Source organism: Siphateles boraxobius, unplaced genomic scaffold, assembly GCF_051911475.1.
Source record: "Siphateles boraxobius isolate OS27281-9 unplaced genomic scaffold, OSU_SipBor_1 19, whole genome shotgun sequence".
Classification (NCBI taxonomy): domain Eukaryota; kingdom Metazoa; phylum Chordata; class Actinopteri; order Cypriniformes; family Leuciscidae; genus Siphateles; species Siphateles boraxobius.
Genome location: NW_027508799.1, coordinates 18,769,072 through 18,793,338, shown reverse-complemented (window position 1 = coordinate 18,793,338; position 24,267 = coordinate 18,769,072). Strand labels below are relative to the sequence as shown.

The window sequence follows — 24,267 nt, the reverse complement described above, 5'->3', positions numbered from 1 at the left end:
TGACCAATTAATTAAGTTTCATTTTGTAAAAGGCCTTTCTTTAAAGTGAATTTCGTTTTGTATAAATTGTATCCTAATTTTAATTTTTTTTTTTTTATCAACCAATAATAAATAAGAATCAAATATATCAGACAACATAATCATGACTTGATCATGCGCTGGCGCGCCGCGGTCACTTGCATTGAAATCTCATTATAAATTAACCGAAACTCAGTGTATGTCTCACAGACATGACAGATATCTAAATAAAGCTTGAAATTTCATTAAACGAAACAATTCAAAACGAAAAGAAATAGGCCACTCGCTGATTATTTAATCCATGATGTGCATTTCTCTCTATGCGCGTTCATACGGAAATGGCGATCATCAAATTAAACGAAACTATTCCAAACAAAAAGAAATAGGCTAGCCTACTCTCTGATTATGTAATCCATGATGTGCATTTCTCTCTATCGTTCACTATGGAGATGGCGATTCATCAATGTCTTTAAACTAAATAATTCAAAAGGAAAAGAAATATAGGCTAGCCTACTCTCTGATTAATCCATGATGTGCATTTCTCTCTATAGGCGCGTTCACTGCGGAGATATCAATCGTCAATTTCTTTAAACGAAACAATTCAAAAGGAAAAGAAAAAGGCTAGCCTATACCTTCTGATTATGTAATCCATGATTTGCATTTCTCTATATATGTGCGTTCACTAGGAGATGGCGATCGTCAGCTTAATCTTTGCAGCACTGACAGAAAAGTTGTATTAATAAAAATCAATGGACGCGTGTCACCGGATTTACAAATGCACTTGTTGCTTGTTGCTTGTTAATTTAATTTAAATGAATTAATAAAATGAATACAATTGTCATAATTAAAATAATTAAATATTATTAATTGTCCCATTTTTGCTCATTTAAAAATAGTATTTATATCTACCACCCCCTCAGCATCTGGGTTAAACAATTATTTGGCGCCACCATATTATAACGGCCCACGTATTAAAAATAGTCGAGTCTAAATAGGGCTACGGCTCATATTACATTTAATGCCGTCAACAGGGATCAGACACAACGTGCACGGGTTGGCCTTGATTTTTTTTTTGTTGTGTTTTTTATGCCCGATCTGGTATTCAGTTTCTGAACGGTGTAGACACAAGCCAACAGTTTGGTGACGCTGTCTGAGCCTTATGTCATAATTTTTAATTAGTCACGATAATACCGTATACCCCGGTAAAATAGGGAGGAGGTTTGACGGTATCAAAATTTGGATACCGCCCAAGCCTACATGTGACTCCAGTGGTTTAACCTCAATTTTATGATGTGACACGAGGGCTTTGTTTGTGCAAAAAACATGATTTACCACTTTATTTACAAACACACTTTCACAGAACAATGTCTGCTCTTGTGTAAACACAACACGCATGTGTCGTGGTGCTCTCTTGAATGCACACTGCCATTGGGGATTCATATTTTATAATTAAAGTGGTCATTTTTTTGTTTGTTTTTGCTCAAAGTACTCGCGTTGCTTTATACAATTGAGGTTAAACCACTGGAGTGACCTGGATTTTTATGGGTAAACCTTTATTTTACAGTGTCCTTGTTACATATTTTACATGTACCTAGCATAATGACAGTAAATTATGCATAATTACAAGCAACTAACCCTCAACCGAACCCTAACCCTATAGTAAGTGCATGTTGTTAATTAATATTATTCAGTACTTAAATATATAATTACACTGTAACAATGACACCTTAAAATAAAGTGTAACCCTTTTATGATGTCTTCACTACCTTCCTGGGGCTTGAAAGTGGTAGTCAGTAGCTGAAAGTATTGAAACCTATCACAACCAGGAAAGTAGGCTGTCAATGGAGGGGCAGAATGAAAGCTCTTCGATTTCATTAAAAAGATCTTCATTTGTGTTCCAAAGATGAACAAATGTCTTACGGGTTCCTTAACCCTTTAAGGACATTTATTTCAGTGTAAAATGTGATTTTAACCAACTAGCCTGTTACTCAGTTCATTATACATTTTTAGCAGACTAAATAGGTCCTGTAGATTAAATTGAATTGTCAACCTGGGCATTTAAATCTCTCTCACACCTGTCCCGCAAAATCTCATCTACATCCTACAACAGAGCAATAAGCAGGTGGTCACCCTACTTATTGCATATTGCATTTATCTTGCAGTCCTACATAGTATCTTACAATATCTGTTCCCAAGCCAATCAGAACATACAAGCTATGTGGATTGTGATTTTGGTCCAACAAGACTTCACAGTAGGGGCGGCAGAAATAAAAACCATGCAACTGACAAAATGTCCAGTTGAGAATATTAAGAAAATATAACAAATGTTTCATTATAGTCAAACACTGAAATGAAATGAGTTCTAAATTAAGTACAAACTTGAAAACCACAATTGAAAGCTGGATGTTAAAGAACGCAGGCACAGAAAGTTCTGGAAAATCAAAGGAAAGATCTGTGGGAATTGTACAAGACAGGATTGAAACATCAACATGTCAATTACCAAGAGAACACACTTTATACACTTAGTATACTCAATTTAGGGTACTTTCATGTAGATCTATTTCCTAATCGGTTTAATCCATTGATGAATATTCTGTCAATAATGTAATCCTGCAATACTGTTGAATGTGAAACTATACGTATATGACAATAGAGTGTGTGAAAGTGAAGGTCCTACAGACCTTCATCACGTCATCACAGTTCAACATGCTAAACAGACTCACACTATAAAAGCCCAGCACTGCAGACAGGCCAGTTTAACTCTTATCTGAGTTATAAAACAGAAGAAACAAGACAGCGCTTATAGCATTAACAGCTGATGTGTTTATAGCCTAAAGCGTTGATCAAGCTAATGCTGGATTGAATGTGTTCTAATGCTGTTTCTGGGCTATTGAGAACTTTGTAGCTGGTTTAATGCTATTCTGTCAGCCATGACTATAGGTAGAAAGCAGGGGGGCCCACACTGTTTTGTGTGATGATGTACTTTTAAATAACCAACTCAATTAGATCTTCCAACAAAAACCAAAAACCAAACAAAAAAAAAACAGTTTAATTTAAAAATAAAATGGATTACAAATGATTGTTACTTCTGCATGTATCTCTGAATTCATGTTCAATAGAATAGAACGATAGAATACCATAACAAGGGCATTTAGGCTTCCTTGTTCTTGTGACTTGCACTGAATGGAATCAGACAGTTTTGCAAAATCTGGGCAGTAGCTTCTGGTATAGCATCAAACAGGCCTCCAAATTGCCATTAGTCATCGTGGAACGGTGTTTTGATTTGATAATCTTCATGGGAGAAAAGGCTGATTCAAACAAGTGAGTTGAGCCAAACATTGCAGTCAAAGGGGTGGCACATTTTATGATATTTGGATACTTCTGCAAGAAGGTTCGAAAACTGTGCCCTCGCCTTCACCTGAATTTCAGTCTGCAGTGCTAAAATCTCTTCTAATGCTGCTGCGTTCATCTGAAATATGTCTGAAGACAGGGAATCAACCTCATGCTCATCTCCAAATGGAAAGCACATGAATGTAGGGAATGGCACAAGTAAAGGAAAGTCAAAGTCTGTCCTAACATTTTGAATTCGTTCAATGTAGTGTTCACTGTCAAGTTGGGCAAGCTCCTTTCCTAGCTTATGCAGTTCAGATGAAAAGTTTTGGAAGTTCCCGAATTTGTGGCGCTGTAGCTTAGATCAAGCTTTTGGAAGTAGGCTACCTAGTTGTCATATCAACTGAATAAACTAAAATCTTGTCTGGTCAAATGTAGGCAGAAAGTAATAGGAGAATGAAAGACATTGCTATATTTATTTAAGCCTATTTAAATTTTGTGCAATCTACCAGCATTGCCTTTACGATCGACTGGTAGATTGTGATCAACCTATTGGGCACCCGTAAACAAAATTCAGATGGTGAAGCCAGATGCTTCTAATGATACACAGATTTTTAAGACCTAATAAGGATATTTTGGCTATATAATGCGGTGAATCTAAAAGAGCCTTGCTACCATGATCCTCACTGAACATATTATGTACCGCAGCAGCTGGTTTAGATTAAGTAAATCAGGGTAAACAGTAAACAGGCTCATGTGTTTCCATTTCTCAGTATATTTCCAGTGTTTTCATGATGAATAAGCAGGTTGCTAATGAAAAGCCCTCTCAACCCCTCATAGAACTAGCATCAAGAAAATAAATAGTGCTGCTCATGTTCATGTACAACTACTTCAAACACAGACGCCTTGATGGTCATTTAGTTGTAGTAATCTAATGAAACTTTATTAAGTATTTTCAGTGGTTTGGGATTCAGCGTTTCTTCCTCTCAGAGCTCGGATTCCTCAGAGACAAATACAGTGTATTGTGGAAGTATTAATGGAGTCATTATTACATCAGACAACGTTTACAATAACTACAGTATGGAAATGTCTTTGCCCGAGGGGAGAGCTGCGCTCTAGATGTTGGGTGAACAGATTGTGTCCAATATGGCAGCAGTTTCAGTTAAGAAACAAAAGCCTAATTTTTATTGATCGGAACAGAATCAGTGTATTGCATTGGAGTGAATTGAATCTCTTCCTGAACTATTTGTACATACATTATGTCTCATTTTATGTCTTATTGAGGAGTTGTGTGCTATTACTTTTCTAAACTATCAAAGAAAAGAAATGTTCTGAGGTATAGGAAATTATTAATGATAGATAGATAGATGGATGGATGGATGGATGGATGGATGGATGGATGGGTGGATGGATGGATGGATGGATGGATGGATGGATGGATGGATGGATGGATGGATGGATGGATGGATGGATGGATGGATGGATGGATAGATAGATAGATAGATAGATAGATAGATAGATAGATAGATAGATAGATAGATAGATAGATCTATAAACAGACGTGTCTTAGCTGATCTTTATGCAGTTCATCTTCCCTTCACAGATTCCTCCAGCCAGTTTTAATAGCAAATGTGAGACAGTGAATGACAGGGAGAGATAGAATTTCTCCAACTTTGCATCATCATCATGATTTCTGTAATGTTACAGCACTCTGCCAAAAATAACCTGTTCTATCCAACACAGCAGAGCTTTATACGTGTATATCAACTACAGGTCATACACCTGCTTACAATGACAAGCACAGTGAACCTAAGTAACTCTCCACTTTCTAAAAAATAAAAATAATGTGTAGATTCCACGGTCCAATGCTGCTATCAGGTAATATAGAAATATTGGTATACAAATATTGTGGTACAACATTATTACCATATTACCATATGCCACTACAGTATGTTACTAAATTAACAACACTTGGTGATATTGTTTTTATATGGTTATTTTGTTTTGCCGGTAACACTCTGTGCCTCTCGGTGCAATCCGGTGGCGTGTGTTTTTCCACGCCTATGTGTTAACGGTCTCCCGTTGACATCTCTACTTAGAGTGTTTTTTTCTTCGAATTCACTTTTTGTCTCTTGGTTCAACCCGCCGGCCATTTTAGACACTTTTTATCTTTTTCGTGAGATATTTATTGGTATTACCTGTCGATTCACCCGAGATAATCGTTTTATTTTATTTTTATTATTTTTCAGCTCGCTTAACTTAAACTTACGGTGCTATCCGAGGGTGCTATTAGTGAGTAACTATGTTTCACAGCTTGATCGCCACTGCTTTTCTACTGACTTGTAAGCTGTGCCCTAATAATCTTCTCCCTGATGACAGTCATGGCATCAGCCCGTCATGTTTGGGTATTCAACATCTGCGAGAGGCTCTCTAGGACCCGTGCATGCACTGCAGCTTTCTGCCTATGTCGGAACGACGGCTCCGTCTTGCTGAGTTAAACCCTAATTCAACAGTGAAACTTGGGCAGTTAGATGTAGCCCCTTGGCGCACTCGGAAGCGCAGATCGTTGGCAGCAGCCTGTGCTCCCCTCCCAGCTAAGAAAGCCAAATTGTGAGGTGTTGAACATTCACATGTTGAGAAAGGTTCACTTTCTATGACGGTGTCGGTGCTTTCTTCAGAGATGGCAGAGCTGACACACCTGCTTCACTCGCTTCAGTCTGTCACATCTACTACAACTGTGAGGATGACACAGGAGGATGAGAATGTGTGACCAGTCACGGAAACTAGGGACACAAGTCGGTTCTGGGGCATTTTGAGTTATTCATAGATTCTGAGAGTGTAATATCCAAGCTTTCCAACGATGTGTAACATGTGGAAATCTGATAATATTTGGAGAAGTTGTGGCCATTTTAAAGTAGGCACTTAAAAAAGCTCAAAGAGGAGAAAACGAGCTAAAGATTGTGCAGTTCTCACCTGTCTCTGCTGCTGGGGGTGACAATAGGGCTCATTTACATCTCATTTAGATAAGCCATACCCCCTGTAAAGCTCCTCCATGTGCTTTACAGCTTTTTTTACACTTCGAATGAGTGCACTTCTGCCGCACTAGGCGAAAAACAATTGTGCTGCCCCTCTATTTGCAACGTACCAGCAACAACACACAAAGACCAATAATGCCATATAGCCTGCATATAACGCGAAACCAGCAACAACACATAAAGACCAATATGCCATATACATATAACGCAAAACCAGCAACAACACACAAAGACCAATATGCCATATAGCCTGCATATAACGCAAAACCAGCAACAACACACAAAGGCCAATATGCCATATACATACAGTATAACGCAAAACCAGCAACAACACACAAAGACCAATATGCCATATACATATAATGCAAAACCAGCAACAACACACAAAGACCAATATGCCATATACATATAACGCAAAACCAACAACAACAAACAAAGACCAATAAGCCATAGGCCTACATATCTATAGCGCAAATAGTACGCAACGCTCGTGTGCCCAAAATGTCAACAATATTAAAGTTTATGTAGGAGGCAAATGCCTGCTGGCATTTTTCTTTAAGCAGTCATTTCTGCAATTTTCCAAATAATCACATTTCACCTCCTCAAATTACTGTTGCAAATCTCTTTACACCACTTTCTTATGTGCGTATACACACACAAATGAAATGTCCGCAAGCACATTATATCATCAGCAGGTTCAGCATCTTAAATAACGACTAAAGAGCAAATGAAGCTTAACTTACATTTCAGAAACACGCACGGCAGGCCTTCATCGCAGCAGCAAAGGTCTTAACTGCATCCTCTATTTCGATTCTCCGTCACATATGAAACAGCCAGCCACCGCTGTCAGCGAGCCGAGCCGCCGTATTGAAGCACTGAGGGCGAGCGCGCTGCGCCCATACCTCCGGTTCAGTTTCCCGAGCCCACGAAGTGCGGCGAAAACATTTTCGGTGTAACTGCCAGACGGTTCATCTCGTCTGCGACAATCTTTGCGGCATCCATCTTCATTGAATTTTGATATCAGAGAGAGCTGGCCAGAGCACAGCATAATAAGTAGCCATGTGGTTGACTTGGAGGGCGGGGGCAAAAGCGCCGGGTTATTCAGTATGGAAATACACACAGACAATGACACGCCACGCCCCTACTGCATGCTAGAATCTCCGAAAACAAGCCGATTTCAACCTCAAAATGTAAGCTTTTAAATATACCAATACTGCTATCTCAAACATGGAGAGGCTTCTTCGTGATTTCAATTAACAGATTCTCCAAAAAATTGAAAATCACCAATTTTGAAAAAAAACTCTTCTTTCTCATTTTGCTCGAAAGTTGTGCTGCCGACTTGTGTCCCTGGTTTCTGTGACGGGTCACATGTTCAGAATCAGGGAGCTGGGGAAGAGTCTCTTGATTAATTTACACGATCATGGGGATACTATGGATGTTGCTTCGCAACCATCACCTCAGGCTGTTTTCACTGGCTACCCAGCAGGGGAGGGGTCTAGTGGGGGATCAGTTCAGTCGTCTGGACAAGCCCAGTCCTCCTCCGATGATACTTTGGCTGTGATTCGAATGGCAGCTGCTCGTCTAGGACTTGATGAGTCACCTGTTCAATCTGCCCAAACGAATGTGTTTTTCAGACAGACTATACTTCAGACAACTTCTTTTGCCATGCCACCATATAAAGATTTTGTGGCTGAATTCTCAAATGCACTCACTGGTTCTGGTCCACCTAAGCAGCGCTCAAAGATTGCTCGATCTATGGCTGAAGCAGATTCTATCTGGGTGGGTCATGCTCCGCAAATAGAGCAGCCTGTGGCAGCTTTGGTGGTGTCTCCTGATGAGGCTCTACGAGGGAATGTGCGATGTCCCAGTGCGCAATGCGGTCGTACGGATTCCTTGCTAAAAAAAGGCATATGAGTCTGTTGCCTAGATTACTTGAGCAGAAAACACAATCTGCCAGTTACTTTTTGCTGACACCAGTACGTTGGAACTTGCAAATGCAGATCCCTCTATTTCACAATTTCTGCAAACTGCTCTGTTGGCAACAGGCCATGTGACCTGCGAGCTGGGTAGTCTTACAGCCACGCTTCTGGCAGCCCGCCACCAAGTGTGGCTTGCCCAAGCACGACTGCTGGAGGACATTAAGAAAACCTTGAGACATCTTCCTTTTGTTCCCGGGCATCTTTTTGGTCCAAATGTTCCGGCACTGTTTGAAAAGAGGGTAAAGCTGTCTGAAGCCACTCGTCATCTGACACAGGTGCAGTGCAACCCAACCTTTAGGATGCCAGCAGTTCAGACCCGACATCACTTTGCCACATCAGAGCAACGTTTCCTCTGGCACGCTACACCTCAGTCACAGCCCCCTCAAAGACCTTGTGTTCCTGAAGATGCGAGAGTTTTTCGCCCATCTCATCGACAGTTTCCGGGAGGACCCCATCAGCGCCCCTCCTCGACCACTAAAAATCGCACACATAAAGCCTGAGACAGGCCGGCGGTCGATCGTTTTTCTATAGATCAACTGGAGTACTGGAGATCCAACACAGCAGACCCCTGGGTGTTGGTGACTCTGAGCAGGGAATATACTCTACAGTTTCGATGCCGGCCTCCCAGATTTTTAAGAATTATTCCTACGATTGTCAGAGACGTGGCAGTGGCTCTCTCTCTGGAAATTTGTTCACTGTTAGAGAAGGGAGCCATAAAAAAAGTTCATCCCCTCGTTCAGGGAGACAGGTTCTATTCAACATATTTTCTTGTTCCAAAGAAGGATGGTGGTTTCCGCCCAATTCTCGATTTGAGGCTTCTGAATTTGTTCCTGAAGGTCCTTCCTTTTTGAATGCTGCGCACAGCCGATGTTCTCCGGTCTGTGACAGCAGATGATTGGTTTGTAAGTGTCGACCTGAAAGATGCATACTTTCACGTCCCAATTGCTGTACATCAAAGAATTTTATTGCCTTTCAGTTTCCTGAATTAAGCTTACCAGTTCAAAGTGCTACCCTTCGGCCCCTCGCGTCTTCACAAGGTGTGTGAGTGCAGCTCTGTCTCCTCTTTGGATGAGAGGTATGCGTATTCTTCCTTATTTGGACGACTGGCTTCTCTGTGCCCCCACAGAGCGGCAGGCTGTACAAGACTCCAGACTGCTTTTGAGACGAGCAAAGCTGGGGTTTTCTGTGAACGAGAAAAAGGGCCGTCTGATTCCATCACAGACCACTACGTTCATAGGAATGACCCTGAATTCCTGCCTTATGTCTGCCTCCCTGTCTCAGGAACGTGTGACGAACATTCTGTAACGCTTTCGCCCGGGTGTGTCTTTGCAGTACGAGGTGGTACTACGACTGATAGGGATGTTAACAATGGCTACAGTGGTGATCCCCCTGGGTTTACTCCACCTCAGACCACTCCAGTTATGGAACAACAGTTTGCGGCGAGATCCCACCAGACATCGCCATCGACTGGTTATAATTTCTCACCGTTGCATATGTACGTTGAGGCGGTGGAGACAGTTAGAGTTCCTGAAGGCAGGAGTGCCCCTGGGTGTTGTTCCCTCTTGACGGGACTTGGTCAAGACAGACACTTCCCTCACAGGATGGGGGGCAACGTGGAATCAGAGGTCTCTGACCTCTCGGTCTTGTCTAGGTCTTGCTGTCTCAGACCGACATTGTGGTCGGGGGATTTAACAATACAATACTACAATATCCACGACGACACAACGTTCGAAAATGCAACGGTATTTTTTTTCTTGTGATTCATTTCGCCTATTTGAACAATGCATATCTTAATGGTCCAGAGGTAGAATTTTCTCCAACTGTGTCAGAGGTTCTGGATTCTAATCCGCACTCGTATAGTTTTTTGTTCTCGTATAGCTTTTTTTTTTTTCTCATCAAATACGATTATGTTCATCGGTGGTTGTATACCAAGCAGGGACACGTTGTGTGCATTATGTTTTGTGATTTCACCAGAAAGAATAGAGAGTACACTTGCAGGGTTGTGCCTGAACGCGTTCATTGAACGATAGTTCATGAACTCCTTCATATTTTGGGCGAACGTGAACTGAACATACTGTATTACTGCCTGGTGAGCGTTACTGTGAACTCGTTCATTCTGGTGTCTTTGAACGGCGCACGGCGCGCTCTCAGTTGAACTTCGTTCAATAGGGTGCCAGATTTCTATAGAGCCTTCCAGGCGAAAACCCGGCTAAAATACACCATAAACAGGCCTTAATATGTAGCGGAAAAAACACCCAATCTGGCAACACCAGCCACCAGCGTCGCACTGCCGCATGCATGATCAAAACAAAATGCAGCAAGGAAGTGTCATATGATCATTTACTCATCATTTACTCATTTGCTCGTCTGCAGCTTTGGGTCTGGCCATTGGGTTAAATCCTTCCCTGGAGCATTGTGACCCTGCTGTTCACACCATCTCTAATGCTAGGGCTTCTTCCACACGAAGATTTATGCTTCCCGTTGGAAGCTTTTTTCTGCATGGTGTGAGGAACGAGGCTCGACGTTCCGAGTATCTTAAGCTGTCTTCAACGTTTACTGGAGGAAGGAAAAGCAGCTTCCACGTTGAAAGTGTATGTTGCTGCAATTTCTGCATATCATGTTCCAGTTGGTGGGTCTTCTCTTGGCTCTCACAGTCTTTTCTGCAGTTTTCAGAGGGCCGCGGAACTCTGCTCGGAATCCTCATTTTCCTGTGTGGGATTTGTCACTCGTGCTTGCACTCCTGTGCTTACCCCAGTGTGAGCCCTTGCAAAGCATTGACATTAAATGGTTGTCCTTGAAGACTTCTTTTTTGTTAGCTATTGCTACTGCGAAACAAGTCAGTGAGTTGCACACTTTGTCTGTTAGTGAACTGTGCTTGCGTTGGTTACCGGATGACTCCGGGGTGGTTCTACGACCCAATCCTTATTTTCTTCCGAAGCTCCTTCTTCCTCAGTTCATAAATCAGCACATTGAACTTGATTCAAGTGCCCAAATTTGTGTCCTGTTCGGGCCTTGAAGTAATATGTGAACTCTACTGTTCAATTTAGACAGTCAGCCCAGTTATTTGTCTGACATGGTGGTGTGAAGAAAGGTGCTCCAGTGTCGAAGCTGAGGTTGTTGAACTGGCTTGTAGAGACCATTACGCTGGCTTACAAGGCACCAGAGAGACCACTGCCCTGGAGACTAACATGCCATTCCACTAGGGCCATCTCATCTTCATGGGCTGTTTTTAGAGGAGTTTCCCTGGTGGATATCTGGACTGCTGCTACCTGGGCTTCTCCAATAACGTTTGCCCGGTTTTATAAGGTCAACGTTGCTGCTCATCATGCTGTTAGTTCTGCGGTTCTTCTGGAGCAGCCTTAATTTCATCAGGTGGGTGGCATTCCTCATGACTATATTGGTATGTGTCATCCATAGTGTTTACACTGCCTCTGGGGATCAGTAAGAATGAAACAGAACGCTAGTTACACATGTAACTGTGGTTCTGTGAATTCTGGATGACTGCCGGAGTTCTCAGTCACTCGGAATCCGTGAGAAAGGTGCTACCCTTCACATTAGTCACTCACATTTCATCTCTCCACCTCGCTTGATATTGCGGGCGGAGCTACGTCGTCCCCACCACCAGCAGAGTCTCACATCTCTCGCTGCTGGTAATGTTCATGATAACTTTGTAAAAATTTATATTCAGCAGAGTCTCACATCTATTGCAGGCGCTGCTGACATCTAAGCAACGTGATGTACTGTACGCTAACCAGCTTTTGGTCGTGTTTGTCCCAGTTTTGTTTGTGACAGACCCAGTAAAGTGACATCTTGAGTGACCATCCACCTGCTCTCAGTGTGATTCCATCCACACAATCACACAGTCACATATAACTTGTTATAATAACTACTTGCAAATTATAGTTGGTTAAAGTTATAGTGATTAACATGTCCCTATTTAGCTCAAAATCCTTTTGTTTCATTACAAAAGTATTGATAATGTAGCCAACTTTGATAAGGATTAATTTTACTTACTGGTTCTTGAGGTGTCTCGGTATTCTGGTATCTTTGTATCTTGAAAGTCCTGACGGTTGAGTTGAAGTACATCTCTGACTCTGATTATGGTACTTTTGTCTTTCTCTTCAAAAGCATCAGTTGTGTAATTGCTGTATGAGTCTGTATAAAAGCCCAATTAAAAGAGCATCAAGTCTTTCATCCATAAACCACATTAACAATGGCTAATTAAACCTGCAGTCTCTGATTCTGTTTTTCTTGCTGAAGTCATATAGAGGAGCTCTTTCAGTCTCTCACCTTTGCATTGCTGTTTTCATTGTTCTTTGCATCTTGAATGAGCTCGTCACTCCATCATCATCTCTGTAAAGGTAAAACATTAATTGTGTGCGAACGTAGTCCTAATGGGGGACTCGTCATTATCAGGGAATTGTTTGAAAGCTGTTCACTTTTAACGCGTCGTATTTTCCCTCCGCAGTATCTGTCGTCATGACGATTGCAGCTTCTCTCCAAAACTCTGCAGCTGCTTTCATTCAGTCGAATTCATGAAACATGCAAATAAGGCAAACACACACATCAGCCTGGCAGATAATCATGTTACAGCTTTCAACAGTTCCTCTTCCTCTGTGGCTGATTATAAGACGTGGATTTAACAGCGCCAGAGGTTTAACTGCTTCTCATTGGCTTATGAATCGTTCCTGAGACGGGTTGATGGAGGTGGAGGCGTTTAAAACAGCTGATTCTCTGTCTGCTGTTTCACTGATACACTGACTTGAGTAAATGTGCTATTTTAAATGTGTTTGGGGAGACATATGACTATAGAGCTGCGTATCTTGTTGTTTTGCTTTGTCTGCATTTGAGTTTAAAATTCAATGATCTGTGATTATAGCAATTAGATGATAAAAAACGTCTGATTGAAGGCTAATCCACATAATCTTGGATTAGAGCTCTTGTACATAGGCTACTGTAAGAACTTCTAAATACACCTTTAAATGCATTAGTTCATTCAAACTGGAGTAATATGCTGCAAATTCAGCTTTGTGTCACAGGAATAAATTAGATTTTGTAATATATTTTAAACAGAAAACGGCTATTTTAAATTGTAATGTTATGTTATAATATTTCTGTTTGTACTGTATTTTTGATCAAATAAATGTAGCCTTGGTGTGCACAAGATGCTCCTCACAATTACAAAATTTGAAGTATTCCAAACTTTTGACCAGTAGTGTACAAATAAGCACATTCTCTGTAAATTGTTTTACAATTCTGTTTTCCCTTCATTGAGTTTAAATCTTCGTCACTGTGTGCAGATCTCCTGGCGGTGCCGAAGCATCCGTATGCAGCCATGGAGAACTGGGGCCTGAGTGTGTTTGTGGAGCAGAAGATCTTGTTGGATCCTGACATCTCCTCCTTCTCCTATCAGATGGAGCTCACCATGGTGGTGGTGCACGAGATCTGCCATCAGGTAAAACACACTTACTGGAGTAACAAGAACATGTGATCTGCTGTGTGGTTTCACAGTCAGTCACCACACTTGCTGGTTTGAACAAGTCAAGACTATATATATATATATTGCACCGGTAACAATATTAGATGTGTTAATAATAAATTGTAATGGAGTCCAGTCATATCAGCAGATCAGTCAGGGTCACTTTTCTGACATCTGGTGTTGTTCATTTCATGACTGTCAAAGTTCTGCACCTCCAACTTGAATTGGTCCTGAAAATTACCCATTCTGTTTGAGGCGCCTGTTCCAGCAATGATTCAAATTTTTTAAAACATGATACGGCTCCTGTTTAACCATCACACACTAAAATCTTTCCTGTCTTGAGTCAGCATGTCCTGTCAATGCTGTTTAGTGTGCTCTGAGAAACATAAAGCATCTGTTACTCTTAAAAAAAAGGTTCAGTGGGGTTCTATGTGGAACAATAGGAAACTCAATTTTAAAAGGTTCTATATAAAGAGAAATGACTTAAAGTATTGTTGCTCATTTTTGTTACTACTAATAAAGTAGGTTTACTTGCTGTTTAATTCATAAAATGTAATTAAAATAAAATGAATTCAAACAAAATGAACAAATTAAAACCAAATCCATAAAATTATCCAAATGATTCTTTATATGAAGCGCCTAACTGAACTCTTTAGGTATACAGAATATTTTCTTATAAGAGTGAAGATAATTATATATAAAATTTAAGTCCACGTATGGTAACCCATACTTGAAATTTGTCCTCTGCATTTGACACATCCAAGTTAGTGCACACACAATAGGAGTGAACACACACTCTGCAAACCGTGGACACACACACCCGGAGCAGTCATTTTATAGTGGCGGCCGGGGAGCGATTGGGGGTTAGGTGCCCTGCTCAAAGGTCCCTCAGTCATTTCCTGATGGTATTGAAAATTGAACCAGCAACTTTCGAGTTACATGTCTGACTCACTAACCATTAGGCCACGACTGCCCGGATTGCCCCAGCATATCAAAATTATCACCTCTCAGACATCTTTTCATTATCTAATTGCAGAAGACGGAGAAAGAAAGGCAGAAAGGGAAAAAACTCCGGGAGTCAGAAAGAATAGAGAGTGTGAAGATGGTCCGTTGTTGAGTTAAAGGCCAGAACAGTAGCAGATGTAATTGGAAATCTGGAGAATTTTATGCACCGCTCATATAAAAAGAGCTTTACGCATCACCTCCATTGGGATTGTGAAAGTAAGGATTTCTTTTCCTCATCCCTCTTTCTTTCTCTTTTGCTCTCTCTCTCTCTCTCTCTCTCTCTCTCTCTCTCTCTCTCTCTCTCTCTCTCTCTCTCTCTCTCTCTCTCTAGAGTGTTTCTCGCATGCACACGCCTTTCTTGTGTTGAATAACCTATTTTCCGTGTCTTTGCATCATTGCAGAAACAAGCAGTCTGAGTTAAGAGATTTTTTTCTTTCGCCATTGAAATAATGTTCAGTAAGGGACTTTAAGCCCACAAATACATCATCGGCATGAATTGAAAAGGAAACGTTGGAATTATTCATCGCATATGCTCATTTTTCACCAGCCTTTGTTTGCAGCTCTTATGTTGCTGAGAACCTTGGATTTTAGTGCCTTTTGTTATTGCGGATTATTGATGAGCGTGTTGGAGATGTTCTGCGTTCTCAGTATTGTTCTGGATTCATCTCTTGAATAGTCTTCCTCATATGCTGCTGAATCGCAGCTCTGCATTGTGGTCTAGCTCAAAGATGATAGCCTACAGCATGTCTGCAGTTCTTTCCTCTTTTCTTTTAGTTTGTTTTCTCTTTTGTCTTATTTTTAGGGAGAAGGAAAAAGAAAACAATCCCCCCATCTCTGTTTCTGCACAGATAATGCAGCTCTGTCAAAACTCAGTCTGAACCTTGTACAGTAAAACACTCTCACAGGGAGCATGAAATCATGATATTATTTCAGAAACAGAAATAATGTGCATATGTGATCGTTTTAGAGCTGGAATTCATGAGAGTTACCCAGATCCGGCTGTTCTCTGCACATAAAGCCCTGTTTTATGATCAAGAATGATTGAAAAGAAGCAGCAGTGGAGGCTGGAACTATAATGTTGCCCAGTGATGATGTTTACAGGTAAAACTGAAGTATGTCCTATGTCTTGCAGTTTGCATTTCCACTGAATTCACATTTATCTATGCGCACAACACTGTAAAAGTGTTTGTGCTTCAGAAATAGTATAGATCTTAACATACAGCTTTGTGCTGCACCCTACGGATTTAAAAAGCTGTGAAACAACAGAAAAGAGTATCTTTATCTTTGAAATCAAACTCTATATGTTTGAAATAGTGTACTGTTATATGATTGACACTATATTCAACAGATGGATGCAGTATATACTGTGCATATGTGCATTATGTGTACTGAAGTGCCGATTTAATAAACCATAATATACAGTCAGAGCTCAGTTTTAGTAATATTTGCCACAATAGAATGTTAGTTCGCATTTGTTTAAAAAAATACCAATCATTATTGTAGATTCAAGTGGATTTTAGGTCATTTGACTACATTTTATTTTTTATAGTTACACTCTATTTCGATGGTCTACTTAAGACTACTAACTATAAGTAACTTTGTAACTACAGGTCAACTAACTCCCATCAGAGTATAAGATGACGGTAGTAGACTGTTAGGTTAGGGTGTGTTAGGGTTTGGGTTTGTATAAAAAGTTGACATGTACTTGCAAAGTTATTTATATTCAGTAGGGTACTAGAATGTCTAAAGTGAACCATCGAAGTAAAGTGTTAGCTAGTTTATTTATTTATATGTGTACTGAATTGTACACTATTTCATAAAAATTGTACTGATGCACTACACACTATGCATGTATACAATTTGCAAACTTATGAACTGTTCTATGACGTTTTGTAGTATAGTGGGAGCAGTATGATCACACTGAAAATTCCAAAAGGAAAAAGAGCACTTTAAATACCTGGATAATGCACTAAATTAACAGAAAAAACTGAAGTGTGGAATGTTGGACACCGCGTGCACTCAACTGTCGCAACTTTATTTGCGTAGCGGACGGGGAGGGGCTATCAGACTCCAATGTTGAAAGACAAAATAATCTTATAACATTCATACACTACATAGTGTATAAGTGCATAGTGAATTATTTGGATTGAGTGAACGATTTAAAGTATACTTTTTCTTTTTTGGAATTTTTAAGGACACACTACTCGTACTATTTATACTACCAAACGGCTTAATAGTGCATAAGTACGCAAATTGGGACGCACCACTAAAAAAGTTACAAATTCCCATGAAAACATGTTGATGCTAACTTAAAGCATGTAGTTTGTTGAAATTGTTTTTAAACACAAGTGTGCATGTGTGAGTAAGTGTGCGTATAAATAAGAGAAAGGAGGAGAGACAGAGAGAGTAAAAGACAGAGATTAGTCGTCACACGTATTGAATTCAACACAGGCTGTTTCACCATGTTGTGTCGCAGCTCTCTGGAGCTTCTGCTCATCTTTATGTTTTTAATTAAGAAGCCATTTTTCTATTCAAAACTTTTCTCTGCTTCAGTCTCATGGCCATCATTTTCATATAGAGTTAAATAGCACACTGCTAATTATTTTCCACTGTAAATTACCTTGACTGAGCTCAGAGCATCAGAGTGGGCGGGGCTTGTGCTTATCTGACATATTGATTGGCTCCCTCATTTTGAAAGTATTTTATCAGTCCTCATCCAGCACATGTTCTGTCATACATTAAAAAATCTGTCTGAGCAAGCACTAATAACACGAACAAAGTGCCGGCTTCTGATAAATCACATTTGAATTGATTTGATTAGTAGATGATAGATGCTGTTTTCTATTGTATAGGTTTATCCTGTGGACTCTCCTGGCCTCATTTTAATGTCATATACTGTAGCAGTGGATTGTTAATAGATTTGCTGCTGCCAGCGATGGAGTTTATAAGTCACAGACGCTCAATCACTGTTAATTTCTTATCTCATTTCAGCTTCTCAGAATTAAATGAAGCTGCCACAGTCCTTCATATGCAGTTATTCAGCCAATAAAACAAGCCTAATAGAGGCCGATGCATCTGATGTTGAGTTTTCTTATTTTCCCACAGATTGGAGAGGTGACATTCTGCCCTCTGGATATGAATATGTTTGGAGAGTGAGGCTTCAGTTCTCATACGTCACAGTTGCTTTAAAAACACATTTAGACATTAAATATGAGTTACACATTAAATATGAGGATAAAGGGTCTGTCAGTAGAAATTAGTCTAAATGACTCACGTCTTTTGGCTGGTGTTTTATTCTATGCTCATTTATAAAATACAACATCCGTAAAGTAAGTTCACAGTAATTTAACATTTATTTGTCAGAAGTCTCACTCTGAATTCTGACAAATAAATGAATTTTGTCACTAAAACAGATGGTTTTAAATTCTCTTAATGAGATTTGGAGCAATTTCCAGTTCCAGTTCAGGTTTACTGATATTCAAATTTACAGATTCATTTGAGTGTCATTGTTCATCTGGAGCTGCTGTGTTGTTGGCAACTAACAACAAACTCTTGTTTGTATTTACTCTAATATATGTTAATTTGTTGTGCTTCCTTGTCATTCGTTCATCATTGCTTTACTTTCCGTGAAGCATTATTGTGTTGTGCTTCTGCTACCATAAATAGACATACACACTTGCATCACGTGTGTAACAGAGGCCAGCTAGTGAGTGTTGTGCAGGCTGATGACTGCTAAAGAATTCGGTGTTTAATGTTTAATGTTCTTTTTAGTGGACCAGCCTCGCATGCCAGCGATCGGGATTCAAGACCGATTTGGAGCAGGGCGGTTAGGATTGGAGGGTGTGCTTTGGAGGCGGAGCAATGAAGAGAGGGTGTGTTTGTTTGGGTTGATTTCAAATATCAACAATGTTCAGCAACGACTTTGAGAAATAACATACTGCACCTTTAACTCAGTTAAGGTAAAGAGCATGAGAATTCATATGGGCGGACCACGATCTGGTTCTGGACCCTGGCTAGCTTGGTTCCATAAGGACTGCGGGGACATAATTGTGCCATTTTATTGTTTCTACAGATTAAAGTATGGCTCACAACACAAGCGCTCAGGGTTGTTTACAGTAATGATATTTTGGCGCTACATCCTCTAATATTTCTATCTAGAGCCAAACACACTGGATTCAAGCTCTTTCTGCTCCGTGTGCGTTGCTTCTTTCTCCAGCTAAAGACGTTAAGTGCACATCAGTGCTAGATTGGCACAAAGATTCTCATCTTTGATGACTCTTTTGAGTGTTTAGGATTTATTTTTATTTTTTTTATAAAGTATTACTGCTACCCTGATTGAAATGTATAACTGTTCCAAAAAAAGTATTGTCTGGACCTCTGCTGGGAAGGTAATATGGACTGGTCCAAGACTGGGCCTCTTGGAACTTTAATTGAATAGCCCTACAATTGAGTTTAACATGGTCTTAAGCAAAAAATAAAATACTGTACAAAAAATATCTTCACTCAAATAATAGGTCAAATATTATTTTTTTATATATACTTTGCATTATTGAATGAGATGTTTATGGTAAATGGACTACATTTATATAGCGCTTTCACAGACCCAATGGCCACCAAAGCGCTTTACATATTTGCCTCACATTCACCCATTCACTCACTCATTCATACACCAATGACGGTGTCAGCCATGCAAGGCGCCATCCAGCTCGTCAGGTGCAGCTGGGGCTAGGTGTCTTGCTCATGGACCTCGACACTTGGTCAGGTGGAACCGGGGATCGAACCACCAACGTAGACAACCTACATGAACCACTGAGCCACTGCCGCCCCACTGATGTTTAAACCCCAGAAAGTATTTAAATAGTTCACTTACAACTTGCAAAATATACGCTACTAAAAACGAACTTGAAGCATACTTCTTGATGTATACTTCTACAACAATGATGCTTGTGCAGGAGATGCATGTTATTCAATGGACCGTATATTGTGAACTTGTACTACAGCTTCAGGACTTTCTTGTGGTTTTCCAGTTGATAAAGCAATGACCTTTGCCCTGCAGTCACAAACCAGATCCATCAGACACACTTTGTCTGAACCTCCTTTTTAAATGTCAATGAAGGACATTTTAACTCAATTATTCAGGCTTTTACTGTAAGTACACGACTGCCAGTTTGGCTGAAGGCTTCATGTCAGTATGATTCTTGAGTGATCCTTGGCTGCTTTGGTGTGTTTCATGTCTTAAGACTGTTTTTTTGATGATGCCGTTGAAGGTTTTCTCCTGCTTCAAATGAACAGTATATGCTGCAGTATAGAAGTACATTGTGTACTTTTCTCTGCATGAATCCCATCAGCGTTTCTGTTAATCAAGCAGGAGGGCTGCAGAATCCCTCTGTTTCAGCTTTCTTCTCACAGACATTGTTGAAGGCGTAATAGAGGAAGGGTCTCAAGGTTCGTACTGTTCATTCACATTCTTGTGTTGTTTAACTGCTTAATCAGGCATAAACACACAACTGTCAGAAATCCAGACTGATCTATTATAACTTTTTTTTTCAAGCCTCCATCATTGTTCATGTGCTCTCAGAGTATAATAGCAATTTAATCTATCTATCTATCTATCTATCTATCTATCTATCTATCTATCTATCTATCTATCTATCTATCTATCTATCTATCTATCTATCTATCTATCTATCTATCTATCTATCTATCTATCTATCTATCTATCTATCTATCTATCTATCTATCTATCTATCTATCTATCTATCTGTCTGTCTATCTGTCTGTCTGTCTGTCAATTTATCTATCTATCTTGTCCTGGCTCATTGTCATTAGCATCAGAATAGAGCATCACAAGTAACTAGACCTTTGGGAAGCTACTTGATGTGTGACTAGTAGAGAGCTGAGAGCAGGATAACAGATGTTTCTCTCCACGCTGTGGCTCTTCTATCAGTCCATGTGTCTGAGTCACAGATGAACGTCCCATCAGGCGCTTGGAGAGCCTTTGAGAACATGTCATGTTCAGATGAAAAAGGCCTAGAGGTTTGTGGGCTGCAACAATGAGATCCCGCGTTCAGTAGCACATCTGCTTGAGCCTCAGAGCCTGTGGAAAATATCCAGATCATTCACAACTGCAATGTTGCATCTTTTCCAGTCAGTAGCCCTGTTTTGCACACTGTCATCTGCACACAATGGCAGGGATCATTTGAATAAGTTCTACCTTGAAAATGGTACGTTTCATAATCGAATCCTTATTTTTCTCTCTCCTGTTCATTTAAGGTGTCCTTGGCGGAGCGCCCAGATGAATGCTGTGAAACTGAAAACGTGTTTTTAATTGTGTATCTGTAGGTAATTGATTGTTTAGGCCGCTATTAATCATAGTTCAAAAGCTCTGCCGGGTTCTCAATGTTCTTTGAAGCCGTTTGAGAACAACTTTTCTGTTGGACCAGAGTGCAAATGTTTATTATATAAGTATTTGTTTGTACTTCTACTTCTGAAGGAAGAGAGTTATATTTCTGCGATATTGGAGTATTCTAATAAAACGTGTTTGCCACTAGATGAAATATGCTTTTGCTGATATTGGATGAAGAGGAGAGTGTATATTTTCCTGATGCTTTGTCCAAATAAGTTTACCCATGAACACCTTTCTTGTACAAAACAACAAAAGTTTGTCATAATTGTTTGCCGGTGAACATAAAATCGATTTTTGTTATGGTCCCTGTGATTCTCGGTTGATGATTGATGGTTCATTTCTTCTCTTCTAGTGGTTTGGCGATCTAGTCACACCGGTTTGGTGGGAGGACGTTTGGCTGAAGGAGGGATTCGCTCATTACTTCGAGTACATCGGGACTGATTTCCTCTTTCCCAAGTGGAACATGGTGAGTTGTTGCTCTGATGTGAGATCTGTAATATTCAGTTAATTTCATTAAATGAATTATATATAACTTTGAATGGAAAAGATGTGATATGAAACAGTAGATTATACTGTATATACATACTTACCGAGAGAGTTTTGATGGTTTTCATTCTATTCAGTCTCCTAAAATAAGTGCAAATTTTCAATGCTTTTCACATTCACATGATCTTAAGCATTTCTTCTTTGTGCCAAATATTCAGCTGAGCAGAAAACTAAAAAAAATGTTGCGGTGCATTTGAATGCTATAGATACTTTGCTCAATTTTGCAGGTTAAGTGTTAATAACAGCCTCCAAAGACAAATGTTTAATCTGTTTCATATCAAGTAAAAGATCAGAATGCAATTTCAGTTGTTTGGCTATTTCTGAGCAGGTACAGATTCTCTTTTTTTTTTTTTTTTGGTCTCTCTGTGGGTTGAGTTGCTCTGTCCAGTGGTTTCTCAGTGTTGGGTCAGTCAACTGTCTGATTGTAATTGTATCACTGCTGCCTGGTCAGTGTCACTCAGCATGACCAGTATCATCACTCTAAAAAAGCTAGTATTGTTTGTTCTCATTGAACTTGACCAAGAGAGTCAGAATATAGATTTGTAGACATAGATTTAAATAGACATATAGTTGCCAGGGTGTATTCAATCTTACAATCAGTAGTGAATTAGCAGGCCAAATGGAGCCACGCATGGACTGGTTCATTATGAGCTTGTAAAGAATATATTGTTCCAACTGTTTCAATGGTTATTATGAGCGCAGTTTGAGATTGACTTCATGTGCAGAAAGAATCATATTTAATGGTGTTGAGCTCTGTTATCACGTTTCTATGTTTCAGTCCTGCTGCATTGCCACAGCAACCGGTGATTATGCCATCATATTTTGCCGTTTTAATGAAACTTTAGTCTATATGTAGTCTCTTCCAGATGTTCAATCAATTATCGGAAGAGAGCTGTGAAATAATATTATAGTGCCACAGACAGATTGGTGAGCTTCTGATCATAATGCATTCTGAACAACACACTCTTACATGTGCTAGTTGGTAAAAATAATTTTTAAAATGTGCACAAATTATTCAGTGGGAAAAGACAAACTACATTACTGCCACACCTCTGTGTCAGTCTGAACAAAAACGTCTCGGTTACGTATGTAACCCTAGTTCCCTGATAGGGAACGAGACGCTGCGTCAAACGCTGCGGGAACGCCCCTGCGTTGTGCGTCATGAAGCACGTATGGAATCAGCCCAATGGAGAGATGAAACGTCATAGGCGGGTGACGTCATCGACCAGGAAACTATAAAGCACCCCAAAAACACAAGCGCATTAGCTTCTGATAGGCTTGAAGGAAGCGCTAACGGGAGTGCCGGGAGTATGGCGGAGCGACGCAGCGTCTCGTTCCCTATCAGGGAACTAGGGTTACATACGTAACCGAGACGTTCCCTTTCAAGGGAACTTCGAGCTGCGTCAAACGCTGCGGGAACGCGAATACCCACGTCGCCATAGGACCAAACGACCGTCATGTGAGACTAGCGCACAGAGGACGAGAGCACCTGTGCCCCAGGGGTAGAGCTTAAGTCTAGGTCATAGAACTTAATAAAAGTATGCGGTGAAGACCATCCAGCCGCATCACAAACATCACTCAGGGAAACCCCCGACAAAAGAGCTTTAGAAGCAGCCATACTCCTGGTAGAGTGAGCTCGGACAACCAAAGGTGAAGGCTGGCCAGCCGACTCATAAGCAAGTGAGATAGCCTCAACCACCCACTTGCTCATTCTCTGTTTAGACGCCGGACACCCTTTCCTGGGTGGCCCGAAACATACAAAAAGTTGTTCTGATTTCCTCCACAGGGCAGCTCTGTGGACATAAGCGTCTAATGCCCTAACAGGGCAGAGTGAATTAAGTTTCTCCTGGTCCGATGACATAAATGGAGGAGGACAGAAAGCCTGCAGAACCGTAGGTCTAACAATATTAGTAGGAACCTTAGGAACGTAACCTGGTCTAGGATGCAGAAAAGCTTTAACCATGCCAGGTGCAAATTCCAGGCACGAGGGTGAAACCGACAGAGCCTGCAAATCTCCGATTCTTTTTAGTGAAGAGATAGCAAGCAAAAAGATAGTCTTAAAGGTGAGAAACTTCTCGGGAACTTCTTCGATAGGTTCAAAAGGAGCTAGGGAAAGACCTTCTAATACAATGGCCAGATCCCAGGTCGGCACCCTCGTACGAACTGCTGGCCTCAGCCTCAAAGTGCCACGGAGGAAACGAGTTATAAGCGGGTGTCTCCCAAGAGAAACTCCACTGAAAGGGACGTGGTAAGCAGCTAGTGCCGCCACATACACCTTTAGTGTGGAGGGGGATAACCCTGTGGAGAAGCGCTCCTGCAGGAATTCCAGCACTGCACCCACTGGGCAGTTAACTGGGTCCTGCAGGTGTTCTCCACACCAAGAAGTGAAAAGTTTCCACTTCAAGGCATAAAGCTTCCTCGTGGATGGAGCTCTGGAGTTAAGAATGGTCTCAACAACCTCGGTTGAGA

General features: G+C 40.6%; 1 protein-coding gene across 1 annotated transcript in view; it reads left to right on the top strand.

The window, feature by feature from the left end:
• Positions 1-24,267, top strand: part of LOC143741710 (thyrotropin-releasing hormone-degrading ectoenzyme-like) — a 207,842-nt gene that overhangs the window by 63,036 nt on the left and 120,539 nt on the right. The window contains exons 4-5 of the mRNA XM_077234037.1: positions 13,663-13,817; positions 21,605-21,718. Coding sequence (XP_077090152.1) covers positions 13,663-13,817; positions 21,605-21,718 — 269 coding nt within the window. The remainder of the gene's footprint in view (positions 1-13,662; positions 13,818-21,604; positions 21,719-24,267) is intronic.